This window comes from Silene latifolia, chromosome 9 (assembly GCF_048544455.1).
Source record: "Silene latifolia isolate original U9 population chromosome 9, ASM4854445v1, whole genome shotgun sequence".
Lineage (NCBI taxonomy): Eukaryota > Viridiplantae > Streptophyta > Magnoliopsida > Caryophyllales > Caryophyllaceae > Silene > Silene latifolia.
The window spans coordinates 55,628,417-55,646,411 of NC_133534.1; the positions used below are offsets into that span (position 1 = coordinate 55,628,417).

The window sequence follows — 17,995 nt, forward strand, 5'->3', positions numbered from 1 at the left end:
CAAGTAGCATTGTGCTACAACCTACAAGCCCATTAATATCATCTGAGAAGATGCAAATTTGTTAGACCATACTTTACCATTTTTTGTAACCTCATCACTTCAATTCAAATGCAAATTTATTTCTCAGCCATTGAGCGGAGGGAATCCCACTGTCACCATCCCTTAAATATGCCCCCTATGTTTAGCTAGGCACAATCAAATCTGAAAACAACAAATACAAACTCATGTTTAGTTTAAAGCATAATTGTACGTTGTAACAACAATGTCTCAACGACGACGCAATAATCTATTAGCTAGTTACTCAAAGCCACATGCCTACAGTGTTAGAAAGTAAGTATAAAGATACTTCTTGGGTTCTATCCAAAACAGCAACCCAATTTATCCTTCTGATGGATCGGAGTTTAATGGAGTTTTCTTTCAAAAGCCCTCTAACCTAAAATAAATATTACACTAATCATCTTACATTAACTACATTTTAGTGTATATTAGGTGAAATAAGATGAAAAACCAAAGTGGTTTTTCATCTCAAAAAACCGGGTGGAAGAGGGCATGGGAGGGAGCCAATGCATGCAAGAGTTGTTCTTCACAATGAGCATTAGGGTTGCATGGCTAGTCTATTAGGAAAATGATTGTGTTTTTCATTAGCATAACTAATCACAATATTAGCCTAATCCTCCTCTTTAATTTCGGCACATATGGATAACATGGAATCCATTTTATTTTTGTCAATTTGTCAATATGTCACATGTCACATAAAATTGTTATGTATTTTTAACATATTAAAAATCAACGTATTAATAAAAATACGTCATACACAAAAATCGACTTAGTAATTCATAATTACTTGTACCAAAATATTTTACCAATTTATAAATCACAACAATTTGTATTTATAATAATTCATTCAATTTCAATTGTTTCCTTAAACAATAATTTCATCTCAATAATGAAACAATTCGATTACTCAGACCGTATCTCATTTAATCAAATTTCAATGAGATACGTAAATAATACTTCCAAAATCTTCCGTCAATTTTAAATATTTTAATTGACTCGTAACGTTATACGATCAATTAAATGATCAATTAAGAGTGTTGCCCTAAAGGTATGACCTAGGGGATCAACTGATCACCACCGTCGCACGACAGTAATGTCAAACTCTAGTCAGCCAATCATTACCGATATGTGTGGTGGAGTTTGATAAATATTACTTGCCAATTGTATTCTTTATAATGAGACTTAAACATGTGATCATCATGATCAACAGTTGTGATCGCATTATTGTCGGAGGACACATATTCCAACAATCTCCCACTTGTCCTCGACAAGTGTGCGTCATCAATTCTCTTGTCCTATTACTATCTCCCACTCAATGCAAGGTGTCTTTCAGGTCGTACTTGCAAGTGATCATATCGAGAGTGGTTTCCTCGATCTGGAGAATAACCGATTGGCGGATTTATCCACCATGGATACATTCCGAGCGTGGCCACGCATTTCCGTTCATTACTCCTCGAGTGGCCCCGAGATATTGTTATAACCCCGACTAGGGGTGGACAATTCCTATCGCACTCATTCCCTTCAACTAGCCACATCCATCATAACCCAAAATATGCCCATTTGACCCCATTTACGAAGGTCGTAGTAACACAAATCAAAGTTAATCAAATCGTGCCATCTTAGGCGAATAGTCTTTAGTCAAAAGAATCGACTCATTTGAATACTATAGCAGCTCTCGCCACGACCAGGCTATATAAATTTGCCAGAACTCTATAAGCGGTCATTAGGCCCGACAAAATGTTCCTAACAGTCTGCCTATGTGATCGACTAGTCATCTCACATGACTCTATGGCACTTGAACTTGCCATCAATCGCATCACACTCTAGTCACTTCGAGACGTCACCTCATACAAGTGACTATGGGCTAATACTATATTAATCCGTGTTCACTTAAACGGGGTTCAATTGTCTCTACAACCCGTTGGATGTAACAAAGTATACGGTGAGTTAATAATAACTCAAACGACAAATGTCGACATCACACTCGGGTAGTCAATACCATATTAGAACCTTGTGATGCATATCATAAGTGTGTAAACACTTGTTAATTGCAATAGAAGTTTAGCATGTCATGTCTCCATGTGTTCAAACTTCTTAATCGTATTATCCTTTATATTCATGTTATCACTCATAGCATGAACCTTACCAAGTATACATCAAGGTTCCCGACCTTGGTTTCGGTTCTTTATCTTTAAAGAACTTCCTTATCGATTATCACATAACGAACGAATTTGTGGTGAATGATATAACTTGTACTGATCAAGTACTCCATCCACACACAATGCACTAGGTACATGTTTTGTAGAGTCTTGCAACAATTTGTCAAGATGATTAGCCTAGCACTTCTCACAAGTCCTAGCATATTAGGAAAGATTAGTTTTGAGCAACTTCTTATTCAACTAAGTATCTTTCCAAACTTCTTATTTTCCCTTTTACCTTGAAAGGCTTAAGATTCTCATAAATCCTTACATGTGCTCGAATTTTCTATAATATGTGCAACCTCTTGACACACAATAAAGCATTCCGACAAACACCGAAATCGCTCATCGGATTCTACTCGAGAATTCATGACGTTTCTATTATGGCTTACCAATGAATCATCATGCTCTTATGCATATGATTCACCATTGGACATGTGCATGATTATTCTAATGGCGGAAACATTAGTAACTTTTAATCATGTCATCAACTATATTTAGGTTCAAGGAACGACCATGACTGCTAATGGCAATTTCATTTCATTTAGATGAATAACCTATGTTTCTCGTTGATTTGATGTGATCTCTCAATACCAATCCAATATCTCTTGATGTAATTGGATTCATCATAGTCCATATTCATCCAAAATTGAAAACTCAAATACTTCTTTGTGATAGAAGGTATTAGCTCGTCATTCTTCAATGAGTGATGAGTTGTAAACATTCAAAGGATGATGGCTCCCACGAAATTCCATGTCTTCACATGATAATTTCAAACTCCCACTCAATTCCATATGTTTCGAAATTAACTTCTTAATTGAAACATTTCAAGAATTGAATATAAATTGCATTGCCATGTTATTAAGATAAAACCATATATGTTCCCATCATATCCATTCAAAATACCTATTTTGAAGTGGTCTCATCTTAACCTTATTAAAAGAGATTTTAATCTCTAACTTATACATGTCATAATGATGTGTAGCAATGTCATTATTCAAATATTTAGAACACGTCCTTCAAAAATGTCCCTTTCAGAAGGAGGTTTAACCAATTCATTTTCACAATGTGGTTAAGTAATGACATTTGCGAGGTTAAAAACTTAGCTATAGAGGATATCGGTATATCAATCCTTGCAACTAGTTTATAACTAGTATGTTACTTTGATTCATTTAGGCTCTTAAGTAAATCTCGAGGTTGAAACTATTGGTCAAAATTTTTCATAAACTAGTCAAAACTCTTGTTAAGACTTTACATTAGTCATTTTTCTTCCAAAACTTTCTTTTGGTCTCCTCGTGTAGTTATCTTGAGAATATACTCTTATGATTACTTCACGTGGTCTCTTAGTCATGTAGAACTAGTTGAGACCATAGATCTCATCTATCTATTGGGTATACTACGTGAATAGATATACCTTCATTCAAATTATTCTCTCTTGTGTAGATCTCATTTACACAAGTACACAAATTTATCTTGCCTCGTGTGTTGTGTCCTCATTTTTCTCCCACTCTATCTTTAGAATAAATATACTAGAGATTCAAAGATAGCATATGAGACACAAATAATGATGTTGAAGTATAAGGAGAATTATCTCATAGATTGACTAATAGTTTTAGATTTCGTAAGTGTACTTGGTGATTGACATTCCTTTAAGAGAGTTCATAGACTCAAAATCACTTTGTAAATGATCATACACAAGCCTTAAGCATGTGGACATATAATGAATCCCATCATTATATTTGTCTATTAGATCACTTTAAGTTATATGTTTCTAAGAACAAGCATTTAAACATGAATTTTAGAACAAAAGGATAAAATGATAAAACGGGTGACTTGGGTTGCAAACCAAGTCACCATTATCCAAATTACAACAATTATCCAAAATACCTTTCCATGTCGAACACGGAAACTTAAGGTGCTAAAATCCAAAACATAATTTAAAATAAGACAATAAAAAGCGAAGCTCCATGAAAGCTATTCCTAGCTTCTTAATGGTTTCTTAAGCTTGCTTTTCTTTTCCTTTGTCTTTGCTTGGTGGAGGCCCTATTTACAATAAAAAGGGAGATACATTATCACAACTTTGTATCACAATACCATAGTTGAATTAGAAACATAAAAGAAAGGATAGTCATTTACCTACTGGAGTGATCTTTCCAGCTTTGATGTCACCAAGATATTTGGAACAATTTCTTTTCCAATGTCCAACACCATTACAATAACGGCATTTATCAAGAGGACCCTTCTTGATTTTGGAGTTGCTAGCATCATTAGCCTTAGCTTTGGTGAAAGTGGGAGCTTGCTTCTTACCCTTCCTCCCATTCTTCTTGAACTTCCCCTTACTCTTAGTGCTTATGTTAAGCACATCCTTTGGAGGGTTCACATTTAACCCCATGTCCCTCTCGGCTTGCACAAGTAACTTGTGCAATTCTTCAAGAGACACATCCTTGTCTTGCATGTTAAAATTCACCCGGAATTGAACATACGCTTTGACTTTGGACAAGGAGTGTAGAATCCTATCTACAATGAGTTCTTTGGGGATTTCAACCTTTTGAATTTTCAAGGTCTCGACAAGCTCCATAAGTTTGAGCACATGAGGGCTAACCTTTTGGCCCTCTTTGAAGTCGAGATCAAAGAATGCCGCGGCCGCATCATATTGGACGATCCGCGGAGTTTGTGAAAACATTGTCACAAGTTTGGAGTAAATCTCATTAGCGGTGCCCATTTTAAAGGCTCTCCTTTGGAGATCCGCCTCCATCGCAAATATCAAGATATTTTTCATTGCGGCGGACTCCTTATGGTAAGCCTCATATGCTTCCCTAGTGGCGGCGGTCGACCTAGTAGTAGGTTCGGGTGGAGAGGCCTCGGTTAGGTAACGAAGCTTGTCGTCACCTTGGGCGGCTAGTTTGAGTTGGGCATCCCAATCGGAGAAATTTGACCCATTCTTTTCAAGTTTACATCGATCCATGAAGGATCGGAGCCATGATGAATTAGCGAGAGGCGTGGCGTTAGGGGTTGGTGTTGCCATTTGTTATGAGAAAAGAAGTGGTCTACAAAATAAAAAAAGGAGTAAAACAAATGTCGTTTTAATAATAATACTCGTACAAATTGTAATTTAAACAAGTTTTATGCATTTTTCTAGTGACCTCTACCCAACTAGACAAATGATTCCAAGACCCAAATTCATATCGACTTAGGCACGGTATGGCCGATGAAACCCTTATCAATATAACTCGGTGGATTAACGTTTTAATCGATTTTACTTTTAGAACTCTTGGTCGATAAAATTACTCTAATAAATATCTATAGCCCGGAACACGTGTGACTACGGTCACGAATACTTCCGTTGAGCTCAATCCAAATTTCGAATAAATGTGTCCATGATCCAAATCCACATCAACTTGGGCACGGTATGGCCGATGAAACCCTCATTAACATGAACTCAGTGGATAAACATTCATCACCCACTTCCCCTACGTAACAAGGTTTGTACCCCGGTAGGGCCGAGTGCACTCCCTCGCGAAATAGATTTTCATGGTTTCTACTATTTGATAAGGCTATGTCTCAATTAATTGTTTTAGCGAGAGGTCATGTCAATTTATTATCTATCACGTTTTAAGTAAACTAAAGCGGTGAACTACGATAATTCTAATTGACACGGTCGATGAACTCGATTAGATGAGGATGCATGTTTTAGTTATGACGATTTAGCGATGCATGCGACATATAAATAAAATGCAAAGCATAAAAAAAATAAAATCCTAGTATGGCCTTCCTAAAATAGAAAAATATTTAACTATTACACATTCGGAAACCAACTCCATTGGTCCCTTGAACTTCGGTTGTGGCACGCATCTCGAGGTAACACCGTCTTTATATATCGCCATCTTTAGGAAATCCGTCTTTGGGAACTCCGGAATGAATAAAATTACATAATAAATTACATAATTTCCTATTATACATTTGTAACTATAATAAAATAAATCTATTAAATTACAAAACGGTGATACGAGATCATAATAAAAATTACAACCGAATCGATATTCTCATACATTTCGGGTAATACCAATTAAAAACTAAGGTCATACTAAGTAAAAATTACATAATTCAAAAATTACATAAATTAAAATTATGACAATCATAAAGAAAATACAGCATTATAATATGCATGAACATGCCCAATTTTATGCTAAATCGCCTTTAAATAGCCAATATCGTATATTACTCGGTTTTTACGGATTTGCGTGATTTCAACATTTTATAATCACAAAATTACATAAATTCATATTTATGCATACGTTAATTACCCTAACCTCTTAGGACTCAAAATTTAGTCTTCACTAATTATTTGACCATAATTAACTCATATTTCTAAAATTTGTTCATTAATGGACTTAAAATTATAAAAATAAGCTATAAACTTCAAATAAATCACAAAATTTCAAATAAATTTGAAATTTGAAATTTAAACTCATGAAAATTCTGGAAAAAATACCATGACACTCATAATGTTCAAAAACTTAGGTTAAAATTTCGAAATTTATCCGGAAAAACAATGTTGCGGTTTTATCGGTTTTAACTAAATAATCATAAAAAACATGTGAAAAATTATATATTCATTAACTTTTCAATTTTAGATCTGAAAAAGATAATAAAATGCAACATATAATGTTTTTCCTTAGTCATAGAGTGTGTTTTATTAATATTTCACTAATAAAGTCACTATTCATGCTATTTTTCTTCAAAAATCCATAAATCATGCAAAAAGACTTCACTATACCCTATTATTTTACACACATCTTATAAAATTGCATGTGACAACATATTAAATTTCTATGACCAGATTCGAAATTAATCTCATATTAACCTATTTTTCACTTAAATCCGATTTTAACAATGAAAAATCCATTTTTTTGAGCATAAGAAGTCCAAAAATTATGAAAATTTACAGGTCATCTCAAAATAATATATGTGACAACATATCCAAAAATCACTGGAAAATTCGAAGTTTAGCTAATTTTAGTCCGAAAATGACATTTTTACTCATAAAATCATATTTTAATGCCATTATTGTATAATATGAACAATAAAAATCCATAAATTAACCAAAATATCCTAAAAATATTTTAGGACCAGAAACTTAACATGCATGAATTTATTTCGTAATATTTCATAATAACACAAATTATACAAGTTTTATATGTTATTCTTATAACTCGGAAAAACTTTTAACCGATTTGCATGCAAACAACCATGGCTCTTGATACCAATTGAAGGATAAGTAGATCTATATACTAACATATTCATATATGTTTTATTTTAATTTGTCATAAAATTAATAAATGATCTTATGCATGCAAACTTATAAACAAAATAAAGAAGAAACATTTATCCTTACATTGGAAATTCGGTTTATATGGGCACAAGAGAGATCACCTTTCTCTCTTGTTCTTGTGCTTTCCTTAGTGGAAGAACTAAGATCCAAGTGTAGGATTTCTCCCAAGGCTTAATACCCAAAGCACACTCTTAATTAAAATTAATATTATGAATACTAGACAATATTAATTTTGTAAAGAAAAATGACCCAAAAATATTATGGATCTCTCTATTTTTCAGTTAGAGAGAAGGAAGAGAAAGAAGAGTTTTTATCTTTCTAAAAACTCAAATTTTGGATGAATGAGTAATCATCTTACACTAACTACATTTTAGTGTATATTAGGTGAAATAAGATGAAAAACCAAAGTGGTTTTTCATCTCAAAAAACCGGGTGGAAGAGGGCATGGGAGGGAGCCAATGCATGCAAGAGTTGTTCTTCACAATGAGCATTAGGGTTGCATGGCTAGTCTATTAGGGAAATGAATGTGTTTTCCATTAGCATAACTAATCACAATATTAGCCTAATCCTCCTCTTTAATTTCGGCACATATGGATAACATGGAATCCATTTTATTTTTGTCAATTTGTCAATATGTCACATGTCACATGTCACATAAAATTGTTATGTATTTTTAACATATTAAAAATCAACGTATTAATAAAATACGTCATACACAAAAATCGACTTAGTAATTCATAATTACTTGTACCAAAATATTTTACCAATTTATAAATCACAACAATTTGTATTTATAATAATTCATTCAATTTCAATTGTTTCTTTAAACAATAATTTCATCTGAATAATGAAACAATTCGACTTTCGCATCAGTATCTCATTTAATCAAATTTCAATGAGATACGTAAATAATACTTCCAAAATCTTCCGTCAATTTTAAATATTTTAATTGACTCGTAACGTTATACGATCAATTAAATGATCAATTAAGAGTGTTGCCCTATAGGTATGACCTAGGCGATCAACTGATCACCACCGTCGCACGACAGTAATGTCAAACTCTAGTCAGCCAATCATTACCGATATGTGTGGACCAGTTGACGGTAAATATTACTTCCCAATTGTATTCTTTATAATGAGACTTAAACATGTGATCATCATGATCAACAGTTGTGATCGCATTATTGTCGGAGGACACATATTCCAACAGTTATGATAACAATTCATTAGTGGGATGTGCAACGGCCATCAAAGTTTTCAATAACTAACCGAAATCTGAATGAGGTATTCCTGAGCAGTAATTAGGGAACAAAATTTTCCACTCTAGAAAGAGATACGAGTGAGTTTGCAGCTTCTTTCGGGTCACAACCTAAACCACATCATAGCAAGACTACCTAAATATTACCTCAAAAATCGGGCATGAAAACAAAGTTGCTTTTACGATCCAGGTTGCCAAAGCAATAACCTTTCGATGTAATAAATAGCAACAACTCAACCTCAATATAAAACATGGGAATTCCTTTTCAAATTCTAATCAACCATAGTTTAACCTACTATTTATCACATATCTAAGACATTCACGGGATGGCAAGAGAGGAAGCTTATTGGCTTAATTCATAAGCACATAGCAATTCAGGAAACAACGCAAATGATTGCATAAAGTTCTCAAATCATTCATCTTTTACTATTATGCTGCAATTTTCTAAAGAACTTCATAAGTTCATAGTCTCTTACTCTCCTGCCATCTTTTACTATTCTGCTTTGAATTTAGTTATCGATCTCAGTGATGCTAAGTTATCATGTTAATTCCATCCTATAATCCTATTATCTCTAATTATAATCAGGATTATCTACTAACTTCCTTTGATTATTTCTTCTAATTACCATCCAAAACTTTTCAAATAATTCTAATTAATCCATCAATATGAACCTAATTGTTCCTAACTAAATTAACAAGCAATAACAAAGTTGCACATTACTTAATCCAGCCATTAACGAATCGCAATAACATCATATTGAATATAGTAGGATACATATAAAATCATTAATTCAATATGGAGAGCATGAATCGATGGCATCACAAAAACCCTAATTAAACCACTACTCGATGAATTTTTTTTAGTCGTCACCTATTTACTGACAAGCTATGGTAACTGTCACACCTCCCTCCATTAAAAGCGTGTGCAATTCACGATTACCGGTTTGGCCCCAATTAGTAACAAATGACTAAACAACACAATCTCAATACTGAAATATATCAAATTACTACAATTACCGAGTGTAAAATATCAGCGGCAATTCACAAACACAATCCGATTATCCGAATCATGCCCAGTTAGCATTCATCAGCACAACCAATAAAACCCAGCTAATATCTTGAAACCCAAAAAAACATCAAAACCTATTTTCTAAGCAACTTCTTTTGCAAGTCTCATGTCCCTCACACCTTCTCCTTCCTCTCCCTCCCACTCCTCTTGTGTCTTCATCCTCCCATTGATAGCCCACTGGTTAAACTGAGCTCCCCTCACACTCTCCCTCCTTCCTTCCCCTCACTCCCTCCCTCCCTCCTCCTATTCTCCCCTCACAATATGTCATACCGCTTCCCTCATCTATTGGTAGCCCACTGGTTATACACTCAGCTTCCTTAAATCTTTTTCATCTCCTCTCTCTTTTTCTCCCCCTCCTACTCTTCCTCTATCCTTCCCTCCCTCCCTTCTACTTTGATTAATATGTCATCCTTTCTTTCCTTAACTCACTTGTCTTGTCTAGTTGTCTTCCATTGAGCTCCCCCCATGTGGCTTAACTCCCTTCCCTTCTCTCTCCCTTTTCCCCTCCCTCTCTCCCACTCTCTTTGCTCCTTCAACATGTCATGCCTCCTCTCTCTTCCCTCAATATAACCATTGGTTCTACACTGAGCTCCCCCTCGTGTCTCCCCTCTCCCCTCTCCCCCCCCCCCCCCCCCCTCCTCTCCCTCCTTCAACATGTCATGCCCCCTCCCTCTTCCCTTAGCCCACTGGTTGTACACCAAACCAAACTTCTCCTCCTTCCCATTTTCCTACTCCACTTGTCCCTACCACACCCTCTCCTCCTCCTCCAGATGTAAAGGAAAATTATCATCCATATATTTAAGATAATTGATAGCATATAATCAAATGTCACCCTCGGTGAGTAATTATGGTTTGGAGACAATTTTAGGCCATCAGTAGTATCAAGTTGCTAGTCTCTGATTAACCGCATACTCATATCCCTAATTTTAAAATAATATCATAGTATATGATCAATAAGCTTAACACAGAAGAAGACAACACGATAAGCGGCTAATCATGCTTTACATATACAATTCTCTAATCAAGTGAAGAAGTTATAGACGTCTCTTACCTCCTATAGCCGTCTTACATACACCTCCAACTTCTCCACAATCAGTTGCGCTGCCACCAGTGTCTTCATCCTTCATCACTGTCGTTATTGGAACCCACTAAAAACAAAGGCAAAATAAAATGAACTTCTAAACAAATAAAAGCAAAATCCGGAAAAAAGAAATTCAGATCATGAAAAAGAAGAGAGAGAAAACAAATGAGTGTAAACTGAAATTGAAAATGAGAGTTAAACTAACACACAACCACTACTCTCCACCGTCACACAACACTTTCAACCACCTCTAAGGCTCTAACGCCGTTGTATACTGTGACAATCTATGGCAATCTACACCCAGTTGATTACAACAAAAAACCAAATCAAATCAACCCATTTGAAAGAAGCGGCAGAAAAAGAACCAAACTTACCATACAAGCAACACTAAATAGAAAGAAAACAGGAACACAACTCTAATAAAGCTTCAAATATTAGGTTCAATAATGAGCAATTAAATCAGGAAAAACGGGACCTTGAAAACAGTGGAACCTTAACCCTATTATGCCTAACCCATGTAACATAGCCCTAAAAATAAATAAAAATTTCTATGAAAAGGCCACAAAACAAGCAATGTTTCACTTTTCTATGAAATTTGAACCACCCCACTACATAAAGTTTGGACTTTGATGGAGATTTTGGTCTCATATTCATATAAATGACATTAACATTGTCAACGATCAGCAATTTGTCACGAGATTTCACAACAGCACACAAACATCACTACAATAACCATCCTTTATTTCTGAAATTAAATACAACCCATTTCACTATTTAAAATCAGACCATGACCCAAGTTTTCATATATTGATTCACGTATTATACTATTACTATCAACACTGCTTAAAACAGAACTTTAGCTCAATTTAATTAATCTTACATTACTGAGATAATTAGGTAAATGGAAGTGTATAGGAAATTCTGAAAACAACGCACCTGGGATTGTGAAAGTGAGCGAGTGATAGTTTAAAATCTCCGACCCACCGCTTAGAATCTACATGAGTGTCTTTCAACTTCCTGAAATGATGACATTCCCACCGTGAACCCTAATGTCGTAGCTAATCCAATTATGTAGTACAAACGGTACAATTACTACTATTAGTTAGAACCTGTAAGAGGACATAGCAAATTTGATCCGAGATAAAACTTTACAACCTGAAGATTGCCTAAATAAACATGATGTTCACAATTAAAAAAGGCCGATTTGTGTCGATGCAGTCATTGCACGTTAACCTATAAAAGCATGACATCTCGCTCCTCTCCCTCGCCCTCACTATCAACCATGAACATTAAGTATAATAACTTGATTGCTGTAACAAAAAGAATATTGAATAACAAAATATGAGCAAAAGCGAACTCTAAGTCGAATACAAAGATAATCCAAATTCCCCTTACATGATGAATATTAACCCCTTGATTAAACCCGCCTCAATCTCAAAGATAACTCAAGTACCCACTACTCGACCTATCGAAAAAATTACACAAACTCATAATCCTCACCTCGCTCTCCTCCTTAGTCTCCTGCAATGCCAACCAATCATGTTCCATTGACATTGGCTCTACCTCCTTCATTGGAATACACCCACCACGTATACCACCAATGCACCAGAGCAGCATAACCTATAAAAAGTAAAAGGTGTTACAGTAAAACCATCTTGAAGGCACTTAAAATAGCTTGATAACTACTATCAAAAGGATAGCTGTGTAAAATAACCCTGCGATTTTACAATAGTATTCTTTTCAGAAACCGTCTTACACAATTAGTTGTGATAAACACTCATGCACATATCCCACACAGAATTTAATTTAAAATAAAGTGATAAGAAAACCAAATACTAAACTTAAGCTGATTCAAACCCCAAAAAGATTCATTGATAATAGCATGTTGCATTGTGGCGTACAACACAACCTCTCAGTTACCAACCTCCATTATACAATATGATTCAAGCTACTACAAAAAATCTGAGTAAAACCTCAGGTTAGTAATAGTGACCAACCTTCACCCTATTTAAGACTTAGATTGCCGACTGGGAGGTTGTGTAGCTCAATCTCTTTCAACCCGTCTTCCCAGTGACCGAATAATAGTGTTAAAACATAGTCAGAGCAGGAATTCCACCTCAAATCCAAAAAGTTATTATTCTTAAAAAAATATTCAAAGTTGTCGGTAATAGTAAGGCTAAAGCTTTGGAAATTGCTTTGTAACCACATTATCAAATCATTATACAGATAATCATCCCACCAAAATAAGATAAGAGCCCTTCAATTAAACCAAAACCACATACAGACATCCTGGAATAACAAACCCCATATAAAGCAAGGCCTCTTCTAAATAATAAGATGATAACTTTAAAAAAACAGAACAAGAGAAAGAGAAGAATGAATAAATTAATTACCGTCTGAGATCGGAGACTTAAAATGATAAAATAAGCGGTGTGAGAGATGATTCGATTAGAATGATGGGCAAGAAATGAAGGAATAAGGCAATTATGAAATGGAAAACAAAAAATATCAAGTCTGACGACTTAATAACATAAAACAATCGAAAATCCTCGAATAAAAACGCATCATCGGCACCAATAATTAGCCGAAAACATCCGTATCAAAAAATCAATCCCATGAACAACAACTATCTAAGAAATCACCAAAAAGAAGAATAAAATTACCAATTCCGCTATTTTGATGAGACCTTCAAGACGAGAAGCATGCTTAATCACAGTAATCATTGACAGCAAGAGGTGCGATCCCCTGCTGATGATGCAGACTGTCGTCGTCTTAATCGGGTTATTGTCCATATCTATTCGGGTCGCCATTGTTGAAATTAGTTTGATGTGAAATTAATTTATTGATGGTGAAAATGGGGGAAGCTGAGAGAGGGAGTGACTGAGTGACTGAGAAATGAAAGAAAGAAAGGTGTGGTGGACAATGATTTACAGGAAAGAAATAGAGAAAGAGAAAGTAAAATAAAATAAAATAAAATAGGAGAAACACGGAAGTAGTTGTAGGGCAGTGATTCTTGGGCCTTTTTGTTATGTGAAACTGAAGTCCATAAGAGACCCGAGCCCAAAAAGGAGACCAGCAAAGCAGAGCAAAATTGCTACTGTTCATTTTGAACAGTAACATCCCTTACTCACTTTTTTGTAATAAAGGGGGTAGATTTTTTGTAAAGGGGGTAGATATTCTTCACTTAAAATATATAAATTTAAGAAAGTTAAAATAAGTTAGCTAAAAGTTATAAATCACAAATTGTACGAAGCAGTATAATCATTTTTTTACGTAATTTATTTTCGCAGTACGATTTTTACTCATTATAGTACTTTTTACCCCAAAATTTCCATTTGTCTACCCTTGACTAAAAAACCTTCAAATCTTGTTCTCTTTATCTTCTCTCTATTGTTAAATCATAACCTCCTTCAAATTTTTCTATTATGAACGATAATTCGAGTATGGAGGAGATATTTAATTCATTAGTTCATTATTGAAGATTAAATTGACTATTTATTATAGTTTTTTTTTTAATTAGGGTATATGTTAAAAGGGGGTAATTCATTAGTCAATTAGCAATTGTGTTATATTGCGTTGTCCATTACGTAATATAATTGTCGGAGATATCGGCATATAGTCGCCTGTTGTATGGTGGTGGCCTGGTGGGTTAACTAGTCAATGTAGATGGTAATATCAATTGCGTGCTGCATTTTTTTTTAAAAGAAGACTCACCTGTGTAGTACACAATTGAGTGAAAAGTAGTACAGGCAACCAAATAAACGGAGTAGTAGCGTAGTACACAGGAACAACAACCAACAAACCCAGCATAGGCAATAACCACCACCCCTCACTACAACGTCCCACCGCCAGCGACCTACTCCGTCGGCAAACCCCCTCCCCCAACGACGTCAACCATAGCCGGAAATAGGGTAATGACAAACTAGAGGAGAATGAGCATGTGAAATTAGAGAGGGAAATGAGAGGAGAAATGTGAGGGGTATTATTGTCAACAATGTACTGAGATGAGTAAAATTTGTACTGCGAAAATCAGCACCCTTTTTTTATTAATATGAAATAAATGTCATAAACTTTATGAGAATATTAATGCGGTAGAGAACTAAAAAAGAGTTGGCAAGTACGTGACCCCCCTTTTAGGTTTAAATTTTTTCATTTATTTATATATTTTTGCCTAAAGGTGGTTAAGGCATCGTATTATGCATGACGAATATGTCTCACCCTTCCACAATTCGTATCTCTCCCTAAATTATAGTGATGGTGTGCTCAATTTACACAATATATATATATATATATATAGGGTCGGGATCCGGTGAGAACCACTAGTATAATGAGAACCATGAGAACCACTATTGGATATAATAATAATACGGACGACTGTATCACAAACCAAACGTTTCTATCTCTTCTCCCTCTCTGCCTCCTCATTCCATAACCGCACATCACTAAATTCTCCGTCGCCGACCACCGCATATCCCCAGATTCTCCGTCGCCGACCACCGCACATCACCGGATTCTCCATCGCCGACCAGCGCGTTTCTCCTTCTTCACAGTCATCGAGCACCGCCGCACTCCTCCTTCACCACCATTGACAAAGGTAAGTTTCCTGTTTAAATTTATTCAATTTTGTAATTTGAAGATATCATTTCCGTGTTATAACAATAGCATGATGATTTTATGTAAAATTTATATGATTGATTCGATTTTTACCCAAATTGAGGCAATTTTGAATTAGTTTGACTGGAATAGAAGTAAATTAGGGTTCATAAATAGTACAATCCGGAATTACTTTGACACTGCAATTTTTTTTATTGCTATCGGTGTTTCTCTTTGTTAGTCAAATCGGGATAGTTAAATTGATCAATAATCATAAAGCTACTAGAATGATCAACATCGGTAAAACCCTAATTTTTCAACCTGTAACTCCTAGTTCAGGACGGTTCGGGTGGCGGAAACGGCTTATTGTCGATGACAATGATTTGTTATTGGTGGTCCGTATGGAGGAGAAACTGTTCCGAGTTTTTGTGCTGAAGGAGCGAGAAAAAGGGTTTTATTGGGAAGAGGTTTGGGGATTTAAGGGGAAGAAAGTGTTGTTTATGGCGAGGGGGTATTACTTTTTCCAAAGGGCGTCAAGGAAGTTTCCAGGGAGGGAGTATAGGAACTGCATTGTGTTTCATGAGGCGGCATTTCGCAGTATGGGATTGGTTGTTGGGAGTTGATCGGTTCACGAGAGGAGAGACCAATTCGGTGTTAGTCGTAGATATGATGATGACATTGCTGTTTTTCGGTTGAATGATAAGTGTTTTGCTCGGGAGGGAGAGAATTCGGGTTTTCCTAAGATTAATTGGTCACCTCCTGATTGGATTTTCAAGGCTTATTTGTTCAGTTCGGTGCCCAAATTGATGAATTTCGGTGTTGTTGTTTGCATCGTGTCTTCTTGCTAAAATTTTGAATTGGTATAATCGATATAATAAGAGAAGGATTTCCATCAGTGTCTACCACCATATTGGAAGGAAAAACCGGACACACTCCTGAGAGATTGTTGTTGTTGAGTAAAAGCAATGTTATGAATCCCAAATGAGGTAAAAAGTCCGGAATGCTCCCAGAAAATCTGTTGTATGATAGGTCCAAAATCTCAAGATAAGTTAGTTTGTCAAGTGATTTTGGGATTGGTCATGTAAATAGGTTGTGACTCGAGATTCGAGAAAACTGTAATTTTGTGGGCTTTGAAACAATGTTACCACTAAGTTGATTTTTCCCTAGATGAAGCTCGATTAAGTTATCCATCGCCAATAGTGCTTGGTCTTGAACCAGTGAGTTTGAAGGGGAAATTGAATCACTGAGTGAATTCAGCGATATTCAACAACAACAAACTGGTCAACTGGGTGATTTCCTGAGGAATTGGACCAATAAATTCGTTGTGTTCGCAGGCTGGTACAATTGAATAGTGCAGGCGTGCAGTACCGTTGTATGAGATAGAGGCCGGCTAAAACAGATTGGATAAGCATTATAAAGCAGGTGATATATGTTGTTATCTTTCTTTCAGATTTTTCTTCCGAGAAGTTGATCAGTAAAGGTTTTACATTTTTGTTGTTTGTTTTTACATCACTTTGTAAGCGACTTGTCAACTCAACTATCTTCTTTGTGCACTTGCAAAGCTCGATTGATGAAGTTAATATGTGGTACTTGTCGTCTTAACATTACCTTTTATAATATCTTTGCTATAGTCATTACTGTTTAAACATTACGAATGTATACATTTTACTTATTCGAAAAGCCAATTAGCTCAAATGGTAGAGCATTGTGCTATGCACAAAATGTGGGTTCGACTCCCATATTGGCTATGAAATACACCATTATTTCTTTTCTTTGAAAAATTATGTATGTAATTGGTAATACTATTTCAAGTATGGCATGTATGATAATAGTTTTGGTACATATGCTAGTCTATGAAATGCTTGTATGCTTATCTTAAACTTCTAATCGCTGCAAAGCTAATAAAGCTATTACACTCGCTCATCAATCTCTTTGTTCTTTGTCTTCTCGCTTGAGTCGATCATGGTCTCGCACGTCATTGCCCGAATATGATTATGGCCTCCTTAATCATAGTTGTATTTTAGTGCTCGCATCATGAGTTCATGACACGTTCTTATCATGAGATTTTGCGATTTAATAGGCTATATGGGACTCGAACCCATACCTTTGTGCAAAATTTGCACATTGCTCTACCATTGAGCTAATAGCCTTTAAAGTACGCTAAACAAATACAAATACGAAATAAGTGAAATAAGTACACTGAAATGTTTCTCACATATTTGTAAGATATGTAATAGATACAATAAAATGCCTTGTAATTACATAAAAAAGGCCGTTAAATACATTAAATCTCCTCCGCAGTCATTTTCCTTATTTCATGTACATAGAACCTTATTTCATGCACATAGAACCTTATTTCATGCCCATATAAAATTAACGCGTCCTTAGCCAACAATAATTAGTATCA

General features: G+C 35.3%; 1 protein-coding gene across 5 annotated transcripts; it reads right to left on the bottom strand.

The window, feature by feature from the left end:
• Positions 1-3,740: 3,740 nt before the first annotated feature.
• On the bottom strand, positions 3,741-13,955 carry LOC141599785 (uncharacterized). Of its 5 annotated transcripts, XM_074419893.1 has the most exons (6): positions 13,659-13,955; positions 12,496-12,615; positions 11,932-12,012; positions 10,966-11,062; positions 4,392-7,757; positions 3,741-4,298 (listed from the first exon to the last, which is right to left on the bottom strand). In XM_074419893.1, exons 5-6 carry the CDS (start codon positions 5,278-5,280, stop codon positions 4,255-4,257), a joined length of 933 nt encoding a protein of 310 aa, XP_074275994.1. In that variant the 5' UTR covers positions 5,281-7,757; positions 10,966-11,062; positions 11,932-12,012; positions 12,496-12,615; positions 13,659-13,955; the 3' UTR covers positions 3,741-4,254. The 5 variants fall into 5 exon arrangements, 3 of the variants coding, with proteins under 3 accessions (XP_074275994.1, XP_074275995.1, XP_074275996.1); XM_074419894.1 differs by having other exon boundaries at positions 3,741-7,757; XR_012523941.1 differs by lacking the exon at positions 3,741-4,298 and having other exon boundaries at positions 5,980-7,757; positions 13,659-13,949.
• Between the last annotated feature and the right edge of the window lie 4,040 nt (positions 13,956-17,995).

Bases quoted from the DNA above. Each gene is read 5' to 3' on its own strand.
- LOC141599785 (XM_074419893.1), bottom strand. From the start codon at position 5,280: ATGGCAACACCAACCCCTAACGCCACGCCTCTCGCTAATTCATCATGG. The intron at 4,299-4,391 runs GTAAATGACTAT...TATTGTAAATAG, and splicing joins TGGAAAGATCACTCCAGTAG to GGCCTCCACCAAGCAAAGAC.